The following is a 19600-nucleotide window of genomic DNA, read 5'->3' as shown; positions in this document are numbered from 1 at the left end:
TCACCGTATCGTTACTGGAAGGGTTCCTCGATTGCAACTGGAATCTCTCTCAGGTGTGGCATTCTTTAACTTCCGGAAACACATTCTGCGTTAATCAAACGTTAGTCCAATCTCCTGTAGGGCCTAAAGTTTGGCCCAATTTCTCGTCCTGGTCCCGGTCTTATCATATGTAAGTAATTCTCATAAAATAACCCACATAACTTTTCTCCATTATGCTCTGTGCATAGTGAGTGCATTCGGGGCAAATGGTGTTCTCAGAAAGTAGCACGGTGCTAAGTAGATTGAGAGCAATAGCCTGCAGCCACAACCGCAGCCACGAAAGCTCCAGAGAAAAAGGTCCAAGTCCAGAACGTCCGGTCCGGTTCGTGCAGAGAAAAGACCGACGTAACCCTAGCGTTCTGGTAGTTTCCTGGTTCAATCTCGAAAGTATCTGCCGGGGCCAGCGAATAAATACCACACTGAGTGGTGAATAAAGGAAAAGAATTTCTCTACCAGAAGGGAAACCATCTGGAAAGGGTGGCGATAGTGTGTCGGTTCAGATGCTTCAAACTCGAACCACAATCGATACACCGGATGGTTCTAGCAGAGTTCATCTAGTGAGTGGACATTCCAAAAGGCTGTTCCGTTCACTTTTATCAAGTCTTTTCCCACTGACCAGAATTCCGCAAAAACCTTGCCTCGCCTACGTACGAGTTTCTAGCCACATCCAGCTTGGATTCGTAGTCATCTGGCCAACAATGGCTTATGTTTCCGTTTCTGGTTCGCTGGCTTTCCGGGAGTTTGTTTGCGGTTTTCATTCGCATGCATTTCACCCAGCCATTCGACTTTTAGACATTGCATCCTTCCCATTATTGCAATCATTTGGGGTTCTTTCTCTTTGTGCCGTTTGAAGTTGCATGAGGACTCTGCACACGTTAAGCGCTTGCCAACGATAGGCTAAAACTTCAGGATATCCCGTCGACTGTGGACGATACATCCCGGGGCTGAAATGCATTTACAAAATTCTATTATTTAATGACACACATCGTACTTTGCGGAGTGTATCCTAACCACAAGGAAGAACCCAGTGTATTCCAAAACTAGTTAATTTGCGCCGGAAATTGGTGACAAACAAGAATCCAGACAATGTTCTTGAATTGAATTGCATAATCAAAGAATTTTCCATCCGTCAGATGATGTCGTCTCTGTCCTCCTATCTCCTGGGAAGCATTCCGGTCGCACGTGTTGCAATATCCGGCCATCATCGGAAACGACGGAAACGTTGATTGTACGATCATTTCCGAAAGTGATCTACGGGCGACGGGTTAGTGTTGCAAGCTTCATAATCCACAGTTGACCACCGAGAGTTTCGGTCCCAATCCCGTTGCAGGACCCGATGCTGAATACCCTGGAGGCACATTTGTCTGCCTGCTGCAGCATAGCTTGGCTCCTGCGAAAGCCTGCCCCGGCACAGTCTTTGAATATTTATGCGACGGCCGAGTTGCACGTGAGGGAACAATTCTGCGCACTTTCGGTTGTTGTTTCAGTATTTGTTTGTTGTTTGTGCTGCCGACGGACGAGAGTCCTGCCGACGAATGATGCCACGTCCGGTGGGGCAAAAATACATAAACATGCGAAAAGAAAATAAATCTCCAGGCACCAAATTGTTCGGCAAACTGGCCGAGTGGGGGAGCACATCAAACATGTGGCTCCGCAATCGTAAGGACCTCCGGGTGGACCTCCATTGGGCAGTTACACATCAATTCCCGGGAAGTTACTGCGGGTGGCTGACTCCAGAGCGCAGAGAGTGAAAGTCGAGTGTCGTGTCCATAAATTTTCAATCCGCCACCCATGTACGCGTGCCCCCTACCGGTCGGGTCTGCGAATGTTACCTTCCATTCCGAGCCTCGGACTTCGGAACGGGTTCGTTGGCCGGGTGTCAAGTTTCGTTGTCCGGTCCTCAGGTCCGGTGCCTGGGTCCCGGGTTGGGCTTCAGCATAAAATAAACATGTTTTAATTAGTCAAACACGGTGGAGCGCAACACTGGACCAAAGGGATCCGGCACCCGGTACGGACCCTTGTCAGCAGTCGCCTTTGGTGACTTTGACCTTCGGCCCTACGCACTCGACTCCCTTCGACCGTTCGATGGCTTCATCCGAGTCGCTGGGGAACACTGGACCTTCCGGACACATCCGAAACGAGCGACAAACGCCTTTTGACTTCCGAAAGACCTTTCGACTTTGGCCGGTTGACCACGGGCGATTGGGTTCGGTCCCATCCGGCCGATGTCACCTTTCACCGGTGGCGGTTAACATTAGCAGACCATTCCCGTTCTACGTGTAAGATGAGGGGTGAAAGGTTTGATAAATTAACGACGAGTTTATCTGCTTTTAGCTAGATTAACTCCACTGAGCATTGCAGCTGGTGACTCATACGCACCCTATGTTCACAAAACCTATGATGTCGAAACATAAAATCATCAATTTTTCTCTTCTCCACAAACAGGGGGGTCACTTATTTCGTACCAAAGCCATTATTGAAAGGGCTCCATTTTTTTGTTGGTCCATTGCCATCATTCCCGGTTTTGTTAAACGCAGCCAATAAATGTCCAATATTGCGCAACCCAAACATCTTACGGTCTGCCGAATTTATGAAGAAGGCGAAACATAAAACCGAACTAAAAATGGTGTACGACCAGCAATGTGATACGTTTCGATGGATAAACGTGCTGCGCGCTCCGGACGCCGTAGGATACGAATCGAGCTGTACGTCAGGACGATTGGTATTCCTTTCGACTTCTTTCCTCTTTTTCAGCTTCTAGCCAAGCGTTGGCAGCAAACGAAACATTATTATTTCAACCGTGCCGTGTTCAATTCATGCTATCCTCGTTCGGAACTCCGGGATATGATGCTATCACCCACGTGCGAGAATGCGTCTTTCATATAAGGACCTCCAGTCCTTTCGTTCTTCAATAACTCGTGAATGTGGTTTCACTTTCATTTTTACCACTCAAAAACCTTACAAGACGTTTGTAATGAAAAGAAAATAGTATTTTCTTGTCTATCCACCCGAGGCGTCGCACAATATGGAACCATCGTTTCCGGCATTTCGATGAAAGAAAATTCATCTCTCCCGTTTTCGGTCGTGGAAGATAAGCAGCAAAAACTAGAACCACCATCAAAATGGTCTTAAGTATGAGGAAATTCCCTTTAACACGCCATCGTCCCACAGTCGCACAAGTGTTGGCAGGGCCATCACTCCGCAGCTCATCCGCACACGTCCCCGCAACGACAACAGCTTCCGATCGTGACAACCATTGTGGCGGCCCAAAGTGTTCTCCCGGACCCCGTTTCCGTCTGCGAACGATTCCGACGCGGACACGACGTGCCCGAGATGATGGGGAGAAAATCAAACCTAATTAGCCAACAACAAGACATTCCTCGGGGCGAGGACCACAAAGAAACTGCATCGTCGCGCCGTCGCCTAGGTTCCGCAGTACTCCCCCCAGTAGCTCTCGCTTGATTTTGGACTTCCGGCCATTTGGAGCCATCTGTTGACTCGGCTCGGGCTCGACCATCCGTGACTGTCCGAAAACCGGACGCCCGTTCTGTTCCGTGTGTTGCTGTTTTTGCAACATTAAATGAGCATCGGAACGGGCGACTCCCAAAAGAGAGAAAAAAAACAAACGGTCGTTGCTGAAACGGGCCAAAACGGAGCGTCCTTCCGGGGTCCCTTCCGGGCGTATTAAGATGTCAAGTCGTTGATCCTCCGGTCGGGTCGGGTGGGTTTTTGGTGGGATCGATTTCGCTTACCTACGGAAACGGAGGAAACAGAAAACAAAAACTGGTCAGAAGCATGGCCGGAGCGCAAGAGATAAATGATTACATAAATGAACCGTACTGTGGCCGAAGGTTAATTAAATTATCCAACCCTACGAGTAGGGCCCGGGCGCAAGCCTTCGTTGACTTTACCTTAATTCGGCCAATTAATTGATTGGCGTGATTGATCCAGTAACTAAGGGATCAGCTCGGGCTCGGGAGAGAAGCATTAGCTTTGAAGAACGAACACCACAATCCGCTTGTGTGAGCGAGCCACAACACAAATCTTTTATTTATGAACCAAACAATCACGCCAACTCGTTCGCTGACGTGATTACCATATTTTAATTAAATTTTCTTTCCATTCGCTCGGGATCCACTTTACATCATGCTTCTCACTAATCAATAAGGATCCCTTTTTTTGCGGCCCCATTCTGCCCGACAAAGCAAAGACCCCGGAGGGGCAAGTAATTGATTTTCATCTTGCCACCTACCCATTAACCAAGGCGCTGCCAGGTGAAACGTCCGCCACCGTTAAAGTTCCGCCGGTGAATAATGAACCACCACAGAACCCTTTTTTCCATTACTCTGCGGACACGCCAACATGGCTGTGATGGCCACTCAAAAGGGGGCTCATTGTAATGCTAATCACGCCGCTTTCAACGCGCTGACCTACTTTGCCCGATGGAGAAGCATCGGGCCAGTGGTTTTCCAATCGATGCTACACGCATTCCGGTGGTCCGTCGCGAACCCAGCCAAGACGCATCGTGCCCGGGAGCTGTAGTTAAGGATTTTACATCCTCTGAACAGATGCATAAACCGTTCCTTGTTGGGCATCCAGTCTTCTTCTACTGCATCCCGGAGTTTCCACTAACGATGGAGACGCCTGATACATCGTGCGCTGCCGACCTCGTAGTCCAACCTCCTTCGAGCGAGGTTCCAAAAACCGGCTGTCAGTTCCCAGTCTGTCGGCAATCAACGCGCCGTTGTAGTGGCAATAAAATTTACATCGGTTTCGATTACAAGATAACAATGGCGGGCAACAGCCTGACGTACCAGGGGGAGCGCGGCACTCGCTCTAGCAGCAATATTTTGAAACAACATCCTGCAACGGGCTCCCGCCCGGCGGAAGTCATGAAAAAGGGGGCCCGAACGGAGATGGCATTTTTTTCATCATCATCATCATGTTACAACCCGGTCACCCTCCCATTCGGGTGTTCATAAATGTCAAATCAGCATTCAGAAGGAAACGCCGGTTCGCGGGGAGGTCTCCCATTTCTTCCGTGCTCCGACTCCGGCGAAGATGATGAGCCCGGAAAGACTCATACACTCCGGAAGCATCCCCTCGGATAATTTATTGAGGAGAATAATTACTTTTTCTGCCATCGTTACGGGGCGTGCCCGCCCGGGCTGCCCGCTTCGGGCAGCACGTCCCGAGGACAGAGAAAGGATCGTCGGGAAGCGTCTTCCAATCGGAAGTTTCACGCAGAGTCCGCTGATAGAAGTCGGTCGCTTTCCCTGCTCGGTACATTCCCTTTAATGAGTGCTAATTTGACCACACAGCCACCGGACCGAGTCAGCCACACGGGGATGCTAGTACACGGGGAAATTGTTTTTCGATGTCCCGCTGAGTCCCGCTGAGGACAGGACAGCACAGACCAGTTTCCGGACGGGAGCTCTCATTTGCATGGTAATTGGATTTTCTCACCGAAAACTTTCCACGACTTCAGTGACATCCAGCGGCAGGACGAGGATTGCCATCTGACCGCGAAGCACGAGTGATGACGAGTGAGTTTTGGCCATTGTTGTTCTTCGTTCGTTTGGGAGAGTAATTAATCAACACGACGCCCAGGTGACGCGTGCCGAACGGACGCAGCTCAGCAGAGGATCAGCACGGAGATGAAGAAATACACCCCAAAGTGCAGCTGATTATCTCACAATGCTCAAGAATAATACCTGGGGAACTTAGCCTGGGGGCTAATTGACATAACGATACCCCAAGACAGCCATTCTTCCGCGGCGCTGATCATTTTCAGCTCGAGAACAAATATTTACGCCAACCCACTTAAGCGATATCAGTTCAGCACAATTGCTCAATTATAATTTATTCAACCCATTTCACAGGGCGCTCACCGCCATCTTGCTCGCCACGTCACGACCTGTCGACCCATAAAATTGCGCCGGTGGTGGATGGGATTGTTACACCCTTTTACACAGCCTGACACACTCCTTTTCTCTCTCCCGAGCATCCAGATGGGGCTTCCGTTTCAGCCCCCGGTTGACTTCATTAGCCAAGTACAGGGCAACCCATTTGCACGCCCTTTGCTGTCGGTTGCCACGGTGTGCCTCCCGGGCGCGTTTTATGCAAAAATAAACATCCTCCTCCAACACGTAGCCGCAACCCTTCGAAGGCACGCAAAATTTCCCCAACGGCGTGTGCAGCTGATGTTGTGCAGCAGGGTAGGGACTAAGCAAATAGCTGATACGAGCACGCCAGGGTCGCTACCGAACGCGCAGCATAAATGTTTAATGAATTTTGAACCCGAAGCACGAGACCGGGAAGAGCGGGAAGCACGGGAAGAGTTTGTGAAGTTTGGCTCACGATCCTTCGCTACGATGCCACGCGCTGAGGTAGAACAAACATAACTCTGTGACGCTCCCTGCGACCTTGCGGTTTGTGGCGATAGCGAGAAGAATGAGGCTCCTGCGTTGGAAGCTATCCCTCGGGTCAGTCGCCAATTTGCAGCTCCCAAGCTCACCTCACGGACCACAGTTGCAGTTGGCGTAAACAAGGCTTTCGTTTGGCATCCCATTTGCGCAAGCCTGGCAAACGAACCCACAACTGAGCGTCCTTCGGTGGAGTGCATTTTAAAATGAATTTGTTTCATATTTCCTACCCGGAAGGTGACGGCACAGTGGACGGGCTCCGAATCAAGATCAAGGCCTACACGCCAGCCAGCCAGCGCCATAAGAAGACCCGGCTCCTCCAGACGGAATGGTCATAAATTTCCAATGCAATGAGAACGACTGTCGCACCGGAAGCCACCGGAAGCGAACCGGATGTTAGATTAGATTTGCCGGTTGCTAATCTACTTCAGGCACGAATTTCAATGAACCTTCTGTCCGTGGACCGAGAAACGGGACTTTGCACAGTACGCTCGATAAATAACGGGATTTTATTTTGAAAAACAACACAAAACGTAGCTGTATCTCTTAGTTTGTAACGTAGTTTTAAAAGTACGTTATGTGTCTTTCAAACTCATTGAATTTCTCTCAAATCGAATGACACATTTAAAATGTATGGGCGTTTATGTATGGCGTCAGTAGATTAAGTACCCGAGTTAGGTAAACTAAATAAAAAAAAAAAGAAAAAAAAAAGAAAAGAGGGAACATGGGCAAAAGTAAAACGTTAAATTAGCGAATATTCCTTCCGTTGACTACAAAAAATTAATGGAAAAATTAATTCGATAAATTAATTAACCGTGGTAAACCGTTGTATTGACTTAAATGGAAACTATTTCGAATAAAAATAACTCCCAAACCAAAATCTAGGTTGTTTTATTGAACTTTTGGAGCCAGTCTCGTTATTTATCGAACATACTGTGAAGCTAAATAATATCTGGCTCACCGTCGGGGCATCTGGAAGGGACATTCAAGAGTCCATGGCAGGGATTTCAGTGCTTGACATGCCTGGAGCCGACCGACCGGCTGCCGATGGAATCGGTTGGAGTATTATCCTGTGAACCCGGGAACAGGGCACCCGTACGGAAACCCGTTCATAAACTATCGCCGTTGGTATTTCGAATCAAATTCCACAGCAATTCCCAGTGTTAAATATCCATAAAATATTTATGGTCACACGCTGGCGAACCAGCACTCCAGTCGAGCGATCCATTCCGGTCGATGCCCAAGCATTACATTGATGGGATTTTATTTGTGCTTTAATCCGCCATTCGAACCAGCGGCAAAACCGGATGCCTCTCGTTTTGTTTTTTTGCTACTCTTGAAATGGGGAACTCCATTCGTCATAATCCGAGCGAAACCGCACTCCTCTGGGGTCGAGAGTGGAGACGACTCCTCGTGACCGTGGAAGTGCAGCTCACGGAACCCCCGGGAATCGTACGAAAGCCGGGAGGGCCATTAACGTGCAGACCCATTTGTCAACGGTCGAGCGAAAGTAGTGCGTCCCGTGATATTAGTGATAATAAAATTCATATTAGGAAATGTTTACGACCTGCGGTGCGTGAGTGGCACCGCTCGCAGGGATATTCCTTCGGTTTTATGCGTAGTTTCTTTCCGGCACCAAGTATGACCATAAAACTGTGGCCAACGATGAGGCGCAAAGCGGGAACGGTGTCCTCGCCCTAAAGGGATCTTCCATTCGAGACCGCACGGAGTTTTACATTTCCGGTTCAGTTTCCGGTTGCGCCCAACGGTTCGAGTAGCCTCAATTAGTTTCCCCCGTTCCCGGACATGCCGTAGAAGCCTGAGTGCCCGATTTTTCAACGATATCCGGTTGATTACCGTGCTGTTAAATACTTATCATGTGGTCTTGTTCGGGCAACGCCAGGTTTTGGGGTCCGAACCTCACCCATTCCGCACTGCAGGGAATGCGATTAAATGTTAATCAGATAATTATGGGAGCGCGGGAATCGTAAAACCGGGTCCCGATCCAAGGACTTTGCAAGAAATAAAATGATAACGAACTTCTTTTTATCAAAAGAAAGTTGTAACAGCGGCAAAAGCCGGTCGAGGTACAATCCGCTCGGAAGCCCATCGTAAAGCGCTGAACTTTCGGTCCTTTTTAGACCATCTCACCTGGCCCGGGAATGGGCGATTTAATTTCTCCTTTCCCGCACGGAAATGGCAACGTTTGGTTTAATGCTCGTCGCCAGTGTGCGCCGTATCTTGGCCGCCGTGGCATAAAATACGATTATTGCACGAGTTCCGGTGCCCGATTTTGCGCGAGTGTGATTTGTGGGCCTTCCCCGAAGTGGGCTTCATAAAGCAAATGCCAACACGTCTCCGAAGGATTCCGATGGCCGGGGCCTCCGCCTTCCCGCCGAGTGGCCACAACATAACAAAATTTCATAATTCACTTTGTAGCCAACGGCAGACCCATCGCAACGCCGTGGCGGTTTTACGTTTTTAATGTTCCGTTATTACTTTTTTGTTCTTTCGGGAACCACTTTCGCTGGACCGGAACCTGGACACGGGAGCCGCCGCCCGGGCCGGGAACGCCGAGCACAACAATAAAGAACAACACGGCGCGGGCTCGACGGCATTTTCATAAAAATTTATTACACTACGCCGCATGATGCGAAGGCCCCACCCATATTTATGCTCCATTTCATGCGTCCATGTTTATCAGTCTCTAATTAACTGGGGGACCTACTCCTCGGCGAGCAATCAAAGTGGCCTGATCGCCCGGTATCGACGGACAGGAGCCATTTTACGGTTCGGAGCAGCCATGCCCAATAGATGCGTCCTCTGGAGCGGCCCCGACCAATTATGGTCGTTTGCGCTGATAGGTCTCCGACCTCGTGGACTACCAGATGCGTCCCGAATGGCAGATGCAGATGCGATTTTCATAGCTCCCTCACTAGGCCCGACGAAGAAAGACTCTTTCCCCCACGAGGCGTTACAATCGACCACAGAACACCCCAACCACGGAAGCCACGCTTGCCGCGGGTTAACGAGCGCCACAAGGAACCCAGCGCCGTCGGCCACTCGGCTCGCAATTTGATTTTCCCGAACCCGAACCGAAGCCCGACAGGGGAGGAAAAACCCGGGGCCCGACTTCCTGGGTCTGGTAGAAAATCGCGGAAAAGTAATTTGTTCTGTTGTTTTGTTGTGCTCAGGAAAATGGTGGAGAAAGGGAAAACAGCGCCGTTGGGGCTGTCTTCAGGGCACCGGATAAATGGCGGAAACGGAACTTTTAATAAAGGCTTTCATCCCTTTTATGCTGCGCCCTTTCTTTGGGAACGGCGCGAAAGCGAGCATAATCTCTTCGCGCGGCACCGGGACACACTGGGGCGCTATCGGGCGCGAGCATAAAGGCCGCCCCGGTCTTTATAATTTCACAATAATTTAATGCGCTTCCCAGGGGCGACCCAATAAGCCTATTTTACGAAATGATCACACATTCGCACGCCGATGGGTTTATTTATCTTCGGCACATTATCGAGCTCTTTTGGGATTTGGTTAAGGCGAGTTTGTGAAACAAAACGTGGGTTGATATGTAAAGAAGTTCATTTTTAAAAGCATCACCTTTAAATGATCTAATAAAGCACTGTAACTGTCGCTCTATTTGCAACCCAAAATGAAGAAACCATGAGCTTTCAGACTCTGGAAAGAACTGTAGGATTTAAGTTTTGTCTATTGTCACATTGTCGACCTCTCCTGTGTATTTTGTGAGAGTACCGCAATGTATGTGCCATATTCAGGACTTATTATCCCATGTGTCTTATCAAGACAAACCTTGAAATCGCAAAGAACAAAGCGAATCTTACTTTAAAGCATCGTCTTTTAGCATTACGTAGAATCCCCACTCCTTAATACCTAGCAAGATGAAAATTCATGTTCAGCTCGCGTTACTAAACATGTTACGCAGGAGCATGTTCACGCGAGCCGAACGCACGAATCTCCCCAAAACAAATGTGGCGCTGTCTGGCGTGGAAAAATAAATTTATTCACCCGAACGCCGCGGGGTGCAATCATGGCGACGAAAACTTGGCAAGGACGCGCCCGTGGAACCGAAGCGCCTTCCACGAGGACGACACCCCGAAGCCCACGGCAGGAAATTGTACTGCAGATAGCGAGACAGAAGGCTGTGTTTACATGTGTTCTGCCAAGCCTCTCGCGGTAACGTGGCGTTGTAAAAGCCGTTGATTGTACACGACTTTTCCGACCGGCTGGGAAAACTTTCGTGATTTTCCATCCCGGGCGAGCTGGGAAGCTATGAAGCCAGGGCAGCTAATCAAACGATTTGGGCCTTTTTGGGGTGATCAGGATCTTAAAGGCAACCAGAAAACCATAAACCGCCAAAGACGTACATTTCGCTTCCGTTCGCCAAAATGGCCGGCCAGGAGCTGGCGGTTGATTTACAATCACGCCATGAAGAAGTTAGACACATATGGTGCGTTAGCGTACTAAATCGGACCTAGAAATGAAGTAATAAAGCCGTCCTCCCAAAGGCACTTGTCCTTCGGTTTGCTCGTTAAACCCACTTGCCAACTCTTTCTCTCTCGCTCCACCGCTGCACCGGCACGTGGTCACGTGCCAAATGACACTTGGCAGAAGGCTCTCTTGCTGAACCGCTAGTTGAGTTAATTTTCCGCTTGCCGGAAAAGAACCCGGAAAGCGGAACGCGCGCGCACTCGGCCCATCTCGGCCGTGACCGGTGGACTGCCACGTGCCACTGCCTGAATAGAGTTATGGCCCACTGTCACTGATGAGGCTCGGGTCCCGTTCGGACCGGTTGGCAAGGACGACCCCCGACCACCGACGACGGTTGATGCGATTTTCGATTTCAACCACCGATTGCCGGATTATGGGGTGGCTTGCCCAGGATTTGAAACTTCTTTCACCGTTCGAGCGAGAAAGAGATAGGGGGCTGTTTAAACGTCGACCGTAGAGGCCAATGAAATTAAGCCAATCGTATTGAGTGAGTGCAGGTCGGCTGGTGCACGGAACGTGTCATGATTTATGGGCGACAGGTGTTGGCACGTGCCGTCGCCGACGGTGGGCTGCAGAACCTGTCAAATGGACTTCTGGAAGAAGGTGATTTGCATTTCAATGCTCGAATGCAGGAAGCGCAAGTGTTGCCGGTGTCCTGCAGGGATACGGTTTAATTGAAATCCGTAGACCGATTACCGCTGAGAGCATAATTAAAATGAATCGCCAATGCGTCAATGAACCTCCTTTTGGGAATTTTATGATTATTCCTTTTTGAACAACCAGCTCTATTTTGTGGCGAAAATATGTTGAATGCGGCCAGCAGCGTCCAAGGCAGCTCGGCTTTTATCATTTTATGTCGCTTTTTTACCACTTCTCGGTTGGTGTTATGTTGCGGAGAGCGCACCGCAAGATGAGACCATTTGCGTAGCTCCTTTAAAAGCATAGTTTCCGGGCTCTGGGTGTCGTATAAAAAAACAGGACATAAATCGCACATTGCCGTGGCCCCAATCAAGCACGTACAGCTCGAGCGCGCGCGCTATTAGATACGCTCCCTGGACCTAGACCAGCCTCGCCTCGAAAGCCACTGTAACCAAGGAGACCCACGATGTGTTGAGAGTGAAAAATGGCCACTCTTAATGTATGGCCTGCACCGTAAAGTGTAATGGCCCCCGATGGTCCTTACGCACGGGCATGCCAACGCTGGGTGGGCGAAAATGGTTTGTAACAATTTGCTATACGTCATCGGAATTGCCGTCTGGCGGTCCCGTGGCTAGAAACTGTGCATATTAATCGTTCCCTTCGAAGGCACCGTAATGTAGTGCCGTCTTTGATAGTCTGTGAAAAAAGCCCTTCGCCCATCGAACAGGAGGAGGTACGTGCCGGGTCAATCGAAGGACCGGGCCCTCTCCACTATCAGCCAAAACGTACCACCGGAGTGTCACTCGTGTGGCAATAAACGATTTCCCAAGAGGAATGCGTGCCATATCCGTTCTTCGCGTGGGGTGCCACCCCCTACGTCGAAGGACAATTCCTGCCCTCGGTAGCACCAATCATTAGGGAAATTCAAACACCGCGAACCCCTGCTTTTTCCCGGTGGCGCACGAAATCGTCGCCGAAGGGTTCGCCGATGGGCCATTTCGCTGGGCCCCCGCACCAGACGCCGACACCGAGTCGGAAGTCACAATCGATGGAATGGGAATTATTTTAATGCGTTCCGAGACAGCCCCGGCACATGTTGTGGCCTGTCGGGGAAGGTCAGGACCCTGCCTCAATGGGCTTAGCATTGGGATTTTCGTGCATTTTCCCGGGAGCCAGGGACTGATAATGCGCTGTATCTGATTAAAGTCGGCATCGGAGCCCGGGGCGCTGGACTTGGCTTTCGTGACTTGTGAAATTGATGGACCAACGGAGCGGGATCGACAGCATCGGCTAAGAAAGGTGCCACCCCCGGTCGCTCTGGGGGTGTCCACCAGAAAAAGGGTCTCGGATCCCTATCCCGGAAAAACCTATGCCGCTCGGGCGACGTGTGGCCGACGTGGGCGATTATTAACGACATGATTTATTTGTTTAATTTATTTTTTTAATAAAAGTGTTCGCCGAAGCGTGAAAATGCGTAGCTCCATTCGGGGTTCGAACTGGACGGAGCGCCCTAACGGCAAGCCCCTTTGCGTTTAGTTTGCGGGTTTCGGTTTGTTTGTGCCACGGTGGTGAGAATTTTTAATTTAATTGAAACGCGAACGTTGCGGGCAATCGAAACAAATACATTAGCACATTAAAACCGAGGGGGTTGTTGTTATTGTTGTTGGTGAACAAATAGAGTATGCAAAACCTGGGGCGAACGCGCGTCGAATCGTTGATGGGAGTTTCGGAAATGAACGTTTAATAAATCACAACACGATAATAAATGTCAAAAGAGAAACACGAAACTTATGGCATTTTGATGTCCCTTGACAGGCCCGACCGACCAACGTGAAGTTTGCAGCGCCACATTCTGAGCGGTCGTTACATCGTCGTTTTTCCATGCGCTGGCCACAAGATGCTACTCAAAATTCAATTTTCTTTGTACCCTCCTGGGCTTAGGCTCAAGTTTTCATAGCAAAAGTTCGGCCGCATGGTCACCAACCGAACGAATGTAATAAAATTTAGACCAAATGCTCTCCAGAAAGCCATGGACGAGGCGAATGGACGTAAAGTACGCGTTTATGTGAGGCTCTGCAGCGCTACTGTGAAAGATAAGGGCTCGCCCAGGACTGTCCAATACACGGTAATCATCGATTCCGCGAGCTTCATTGTGCGAAATGCAATAAAAATGTACTTTAACAGTGTTTCTTTATTAAAAGGTAATCACTGCACACCTACACAAGTGGGGCCCTTGAGCAGGAGTTGTCCATTAACTTGGCCCCTTGTTCCACGGTTTCTTGGTCAAGAATGGGGAGGTTCCTATCCGCGAGGGAACGAAAACAAATGTTTATTGTTTGCTTTAGAATACCCTCACCAACAACGGACAACCTGAAAAGTTATGCTCCCGGTCCCAAACTCCAAAAGATAGGTTCGCGATCCGCTCGAAGTTACATTTCGGAACAACATTTCAAAAAGGTCCCAATTCCCACAAGCCTAACCTTACGCAAAAAACAAACCCCGACGCGGTACCCGAATAAACAATATCTTTCTGTTGTAGATAGCGACCAAATGCAATTATCCTCCGATGCCTGGTGGCTCCAAAATGGATCCGGTTTTTTTTCTGCCCCAAGTGCGCCTCCTTGGGCGGTTTTGCCGGAGCAGTCGATACCCAAAAAGGGGGAACGATAATCGGTCGACAGGCAGGTCGGCACAGGTTTCCCGGGTATCGCACAAAAAGAAAATTGGTTTCGCGAAACTTTCCCCCCTCGAAGTGTGAGGGAATGAGAGAATGGAGCTCGAGGAAAAACAAATTTTCCATACGTTTCCGAAAACTTGCTCGGCTCGAAGTGGATGTCGGCGTCCGCGCTGGGGTTGATTGAGACCGCGGAAGGGCGAGCCTTGCCGGGCATGTACTTAATAGCTAATAATGATTACTATTTACGGTTATTGCCACTTGAGCAATCGGAAACCAATCCCTCGGCTCTCAAGACTCGGGAGTGCCCGAAAACCCGTAAGGAAGCTACTGGGGCTACTCCGAACCAAGTCATCCGAGCGGAAAATGCTTGTTTGTGGCATGTAAACTATTCGGACCGGAAGAGCGGCCCATTGCCGGTAAACGACCGTCGCTATCGAATCAATTATCCACCTAACGATCGCCTGCGTTGTCGTCTAATTGATTGTTCGACCGGGCACGGCTTTCAGTTCCAACCGGCGCGTCAGCCACTAACTCACGTCAACTCCCCAGTTCACACCGGGCTGCCCGGCTGTGTGGGAATCGGGAATCTAATCACAACAACCCGGCCCATCCATCGGCGCACTCAAGTGACGCTTCAATTCCAATTCTGATCCCTTCGGTTTTGGAGCTCTCCGCCCCATCCCGCCGAGCCCTGGCAGGAGACCCTCGGACATGTGTGCGGAAATTATGGAAATAAATTCAAATTAGCAGTCGGCAGCGACCACGCTCGATTGCGAGCGCATAACCAACGAACTGAACAACCGCTCCATCAACCGATCACGACGCTCGGACACTCGGAAGGGACACCCTCTCCGGAGTACACCTGCCAGAAGGTCCATACTGGACCTGGAGCGTTTCGGGCCTGGGCGCGCCTTAATTAACTTGTAATTGAAACGCAAAATTTATGAAATTTACATTTTTGTGTTGCAATATTTAAATCATGTTTTCCCAGGCAGGGCGCCCTGGGTTGGATACGGTTGGAGTGTGCCGCCAGCGATCCGTCGATGATTGCCTTCCCGGTTTTGGGGATTCAATGTGGGGGATGCGCGACCATTTAGCCGATTTGTGGTGCTGACACATCGACTGTGGGTGCGCAGACGGAATTAGTCCGGTAAAGGGAGTTACGGAGCATCAAAAGGAAGATGCGTCGTCGTCGTCGACACAGCCTCAGGGTGCGGTGAGCATCAAGTTCTTGGAGCCTTAATTACCGGAGAGCAATTTCATGGCACCGGAAGCGATTTTTATGCCCCGCCGCACAATCAGAGAGGGGAGCCACTGCAACTACGAAGGTACGTCACCAAAACTCGTCGTTTCCAGTCGCTTCCGGAGCTCCAGGAGCGAACGACCCAAGTCTTCCATATTCGCGGGCGCCCCGGGCCGAGATACGCCAGAAATTTATGATCAATCCGAATTGGGGTGAATTGCTAATATGCGCTGCTCTCTCTCTCTCTGTAGCCCCGATTCCAACCCGCATCAACTACTGCAACTTCCATTTATCTATCGAAATTGGACCGAAATTCTCCGCTTGGTTCGCTTGTGAAAAGCGTTCCCGAAAAAGGGGGAAAAACCCGACGGAAGATGAATGTCATTTTCCGGCTCGGCACAAAATGTGGAAATGTGGAACAGTGGAACAGTAATGTTATGCATTCTGGAGATTGTTTCTGGCGGGAATGCCCCACGTCGGCGTCATTCGCCCGATTGGAACAATTACTCAATGACAGCGGCGCGCCATGTTCCGGATTTGAAATTTAAATTGTGAGCGACCCCCACCCCAATTCGCGGCCGATTTTCTAGTGAATTAATCAGCGTTCAGCGTATTAAAAGCATTTCTCGGTTTATCTGGGAGAATTCACAACTCTACACGCGGTGCTGGAAAATTACCTGTATCAGTTCCTGGATGCTGTCGCACTGCTCCAGAACAACCGCGTCCGAGGAGGATGCGGAAGCCACGGTCCCGGAGCCACCAACGGCAGCGAGTTCCTCGTCGGTGACGGCGGCCAATATTGAGGCACCGTTCGAGTCGGGTGGTGTCGCCGGACTAAGGAAGCCACTGTCGGCGTCGCTATGGTTCGAGAGCGGTCGCTCCCGTTTCCTTAGCCGACAGAACAGCGGGGTCGCATCCAGAGATCCATTCCGGTGTGAATGCTGCTGCTGGAGCTGCTGGAACTGGTGTTGATGACCACTGGCCATCGGGTACGCCTTGCTGATGGCTCCCGTAGCGCCACTACTTCCGGTCGCCGTGCCCAAACGAGCCCCGCCACCGGTAGGGAGCTGAGGCAGCGAAAAGCTCGACTTGAGCGGATCCAGAGCGAACGTGCTCCGGAGCAGGGGCAGAAAATTGGCCACCTTCGAAGCGGCACTTCCGGCGGGAGCCGCATTTCCGGTGCCGCTAGATTCGGGCTTAATTTTTGTCACTCTCGACAGCAGCAGGGAGGAGGCAGGAGACGTGTTGATTGCGTTCCGTGTCCCCGGGGTGTGCTGTGATGGTGGTGCCGGGTCGATGCTATCGGGAGCCTGCGTAGCGATGCTGGCGCTCGTGAGGGGTTCTTGCGTGGCCGTCCCTTCCGGATGGGCGGAGGTGGCGGCAGGAGGCGACACGGTTGAGGAAGACGATGATGAATCATCACATTTTCGCTTGAGGGCCTGCTGTTGCTGCTGCTGGAGACGATGCTGCAGGAGGGGTGAATTGGGCAAGGACACAGATTGCTGCTGATGAAGTCGCTCAAGTCGGGAAGCGACCGGGATCGGCGTCTTCAACACTACGCCATAGTACACCGACGATGAAGGAGGTGACAATTGTCGCCCGGCACCCCGCTCTCCACCGGCACCTTCCTCGTTCTCCACTTCCTCGTCAGGTATCGAGCCGGAGATAGACTTGGGCACGGACAGCACCTTCAGGTTCTCGATGAGCCGGTTCCGGAACCCATAGTCGCTCTCGTCCGTCGACTCCAGATTCGACGACGGTGTCTCGATGACCGAGTTGAACATCGACGGATAGTCCGGACTGGAGCCACTGGTCGAGTTGGACGATGACGAAGACGATGTCGGCCGAGTTTTGTTGAATATTTCGTCAATCTTCTCTTCGACCTTCTCGAGCGAAAGGCGATTCTTCGCTTCGATATCCTGCGAGCCCGGCTCGATGGTGAAATAGTTGTCCGAGTCCGAGACCCGATCGACCGCGTCGTAGATCAGGTGATCCTGGTACAGGACCGGATCGGCCAGCTCGGCCGTCTCCGGTATCGCACGCATCTTGTGTTCCTTCTCGTTGAAGAAGTCCACCGACGGATCAAACAGACAGTAGTTCTCCAGGTGCGGGACCGTGCCCTTCTTCTGCCGGACGGGCAGGTTTTTGAACAGGGACGAGCTGAATTCGGGCTTCGCCAGGATGTCGTCCGGTGATGGGTGCCTTGGTTTCTCCAGCGCACCCATGGAGGCTGCTGCCGCTATGGTCGCCACCTGCGTAGGAAGCGCTGGCAAGTCGCCACCGCCCTTGGAAGACATCAGTTTGCTGGACGCTTTCGGTGACGGTGGCAGCGTGACGTAATTGTTCGAACTTCTCCGTTCCTGGGCCGACGAGTGCGATGATATCAGCTTACCCAATCCGAAGCCCTTCAGCTTCGACCGGACGACTCCACCGAGCTGGTCCTCGGTCTTGGTCGGTTCGGCTCCGACACTAATCTGCGGATCGTCACAAAATTCTTTCACCTCCGGTGGAGCCGGTGGTGGTGCTGGTGGTGGGTCCCGATACGGTGGCAACGGCAACGGATAGTCCCGGTACAGTTCCCTAAACTCCACCGCACCACCGTCACCGCCACTGCCACCGGCGCCCGCCGTCTGTTGGGCCCGTGTCCGAAGAATCGTCTTCACGGCGCTAGTTCGCACGTTGCCGCCAGGGGGCGTACTGGTGGCCGTACCGGTGACGCCACCCATCGCCAGGCTCGGAATAAAAGACACCTTCTTCTGTGACCGCCCAGACGCTTCCGGTGCTCCCGGCGGTGACGACAGCTTCCTGTCGGTTGATTTCATATTTGAGGAACTTTTCGGCTCACCCTTCGGCCCAGAACTGCCACTCCGCTGAGTGGCTGGGGCCGGCTTGGGCTTCGACTTCGAGCTGAACGGTATCTTCGTATCACTTATGGTTTTCCTTCTCTCCGGGGCCATTTTGGACGGTCGGTTCGTCGAAACGGCCCTCGATTTGATTGGCTCGGAACCGGGCACCGGGTGTCCGTCGATTGGTTTGGTCTCACCGGGAACACCAGTGTCACTTTCACCGCCGCCGCCACCGGGTTTCCCGCTGGACCGAGGGGCCATCGCCTTACCACCGCCATCGTGCGTCGGTGATGGCGTCCTCTCCTTCGACTCCAGCGAGGTCGGCCGGCGTTTGACCGTTCCCGTGTTACCGCACGACTCCGAGCTCTGGCTCGACGATTCCCAGGGGAAACCGGCCGTCGGAGGGGTTGCAACTACCTTGCCACTGCCGTTCGCTATCATCTGGCCAACGCGCACGGCTTTGAACTACACATTTCCCAATCTCGCCCTCGGCACCGAACGAACACGTTTTTTTTCTGGAACACTTTCTTCGTGATGTAACACTTCTACGGGCAGCACACGCAGACTACTCGATTGAATCCTAGCACTCTGCAAAAAGGATCATCGAATCGACGAGGGGTTTACTTTGCATTCCACTTCTACGTACGCACGGCGCCTACTCTGGTAATTGTTCGGTAAAGAATTTGAACTTGAACGAAACTTTGACGGGCCGCAATATGGCGTCCATCGAATTGGAACATCTTGAAATCCTGCCACGGATTGTGGGCTCAAGCAGAAAGTATCTTGCTCAAAATGGAAACTCAAACAAGACTTTATCTTCAATTGCTCCGCGTATCCCAAGATGGGGCCAAGAAGAAATGGGAGCGAATCTACCGGTTGAACCGGTTTGTTGATTGGTTCGTTTGGCCGACTGCCATGGCCAGTTGTTGTTTGGTTGAATTTTAAATAAGGACGAGTTCATCCCTACGAATGATCCTTTTTTGTTGCTATTCCACTCTAGGCGCTCCTTCGGTAGCATTCCAAGAAATCCCTGGCGGGACCCTTCCAAGACTAAGCCAACACCCAAGTCCCACGGGAAGACAGCCGGACGGCCGGATGGCACTTAACGTTTATCGCTGCAGATTATCCAATCGCTTTCGGCGATCTTTCGACATTTGAATCCCTCGCCCGATTCCGTTCCGATTCGCTCCGGGCGCTCAAAAGGGAGACGAAATAAAAT

The 19600-nt window shown here is 51.2% G+C and overlaps 1 protein-coding gene across 1 annotated transcript in view; it reads right to left on the bottom strand.

Moving 5' to 3' along the window:
* LOC131207856 (protein sickie) overlaps positions 1-18822 on the bottom strand; it is a 177270-nt gene extending 158448 nt beyond the window's left edge. The window contains exon 1 of the mRNA XM_058200488.1: positions 16213-18822. Coding sequence (XP_058056471.1) covers positions 16213-18822 — 2610 coding nt within the window. The remainder of the gene's footprint in view (positions 1-16212) is intronic.
* Positions 18823-19600: the final 778 nt, after the last annotated feature.

Source organism: Anopheles bellator, chromosome 2 (genome assembly GCF_943735745.2).
Source record: "Anopheles bellator chromosome 2, idAnoBellAS_SP24_06.2, whole genome shotgun sequence".
Classification (NCBI taxonomy): domain Eukaryota; kingdom Metazoa; phylum Arthropoda; class Insecta; order Diptera; family Culicidae; genus Anopheles; species Anopheles bellator.
The sequence above is the reverse complement of the archived record's forward strand: the minus strand, read 5'-3'. Positions and strand labels throughout refer to the sequence as shown.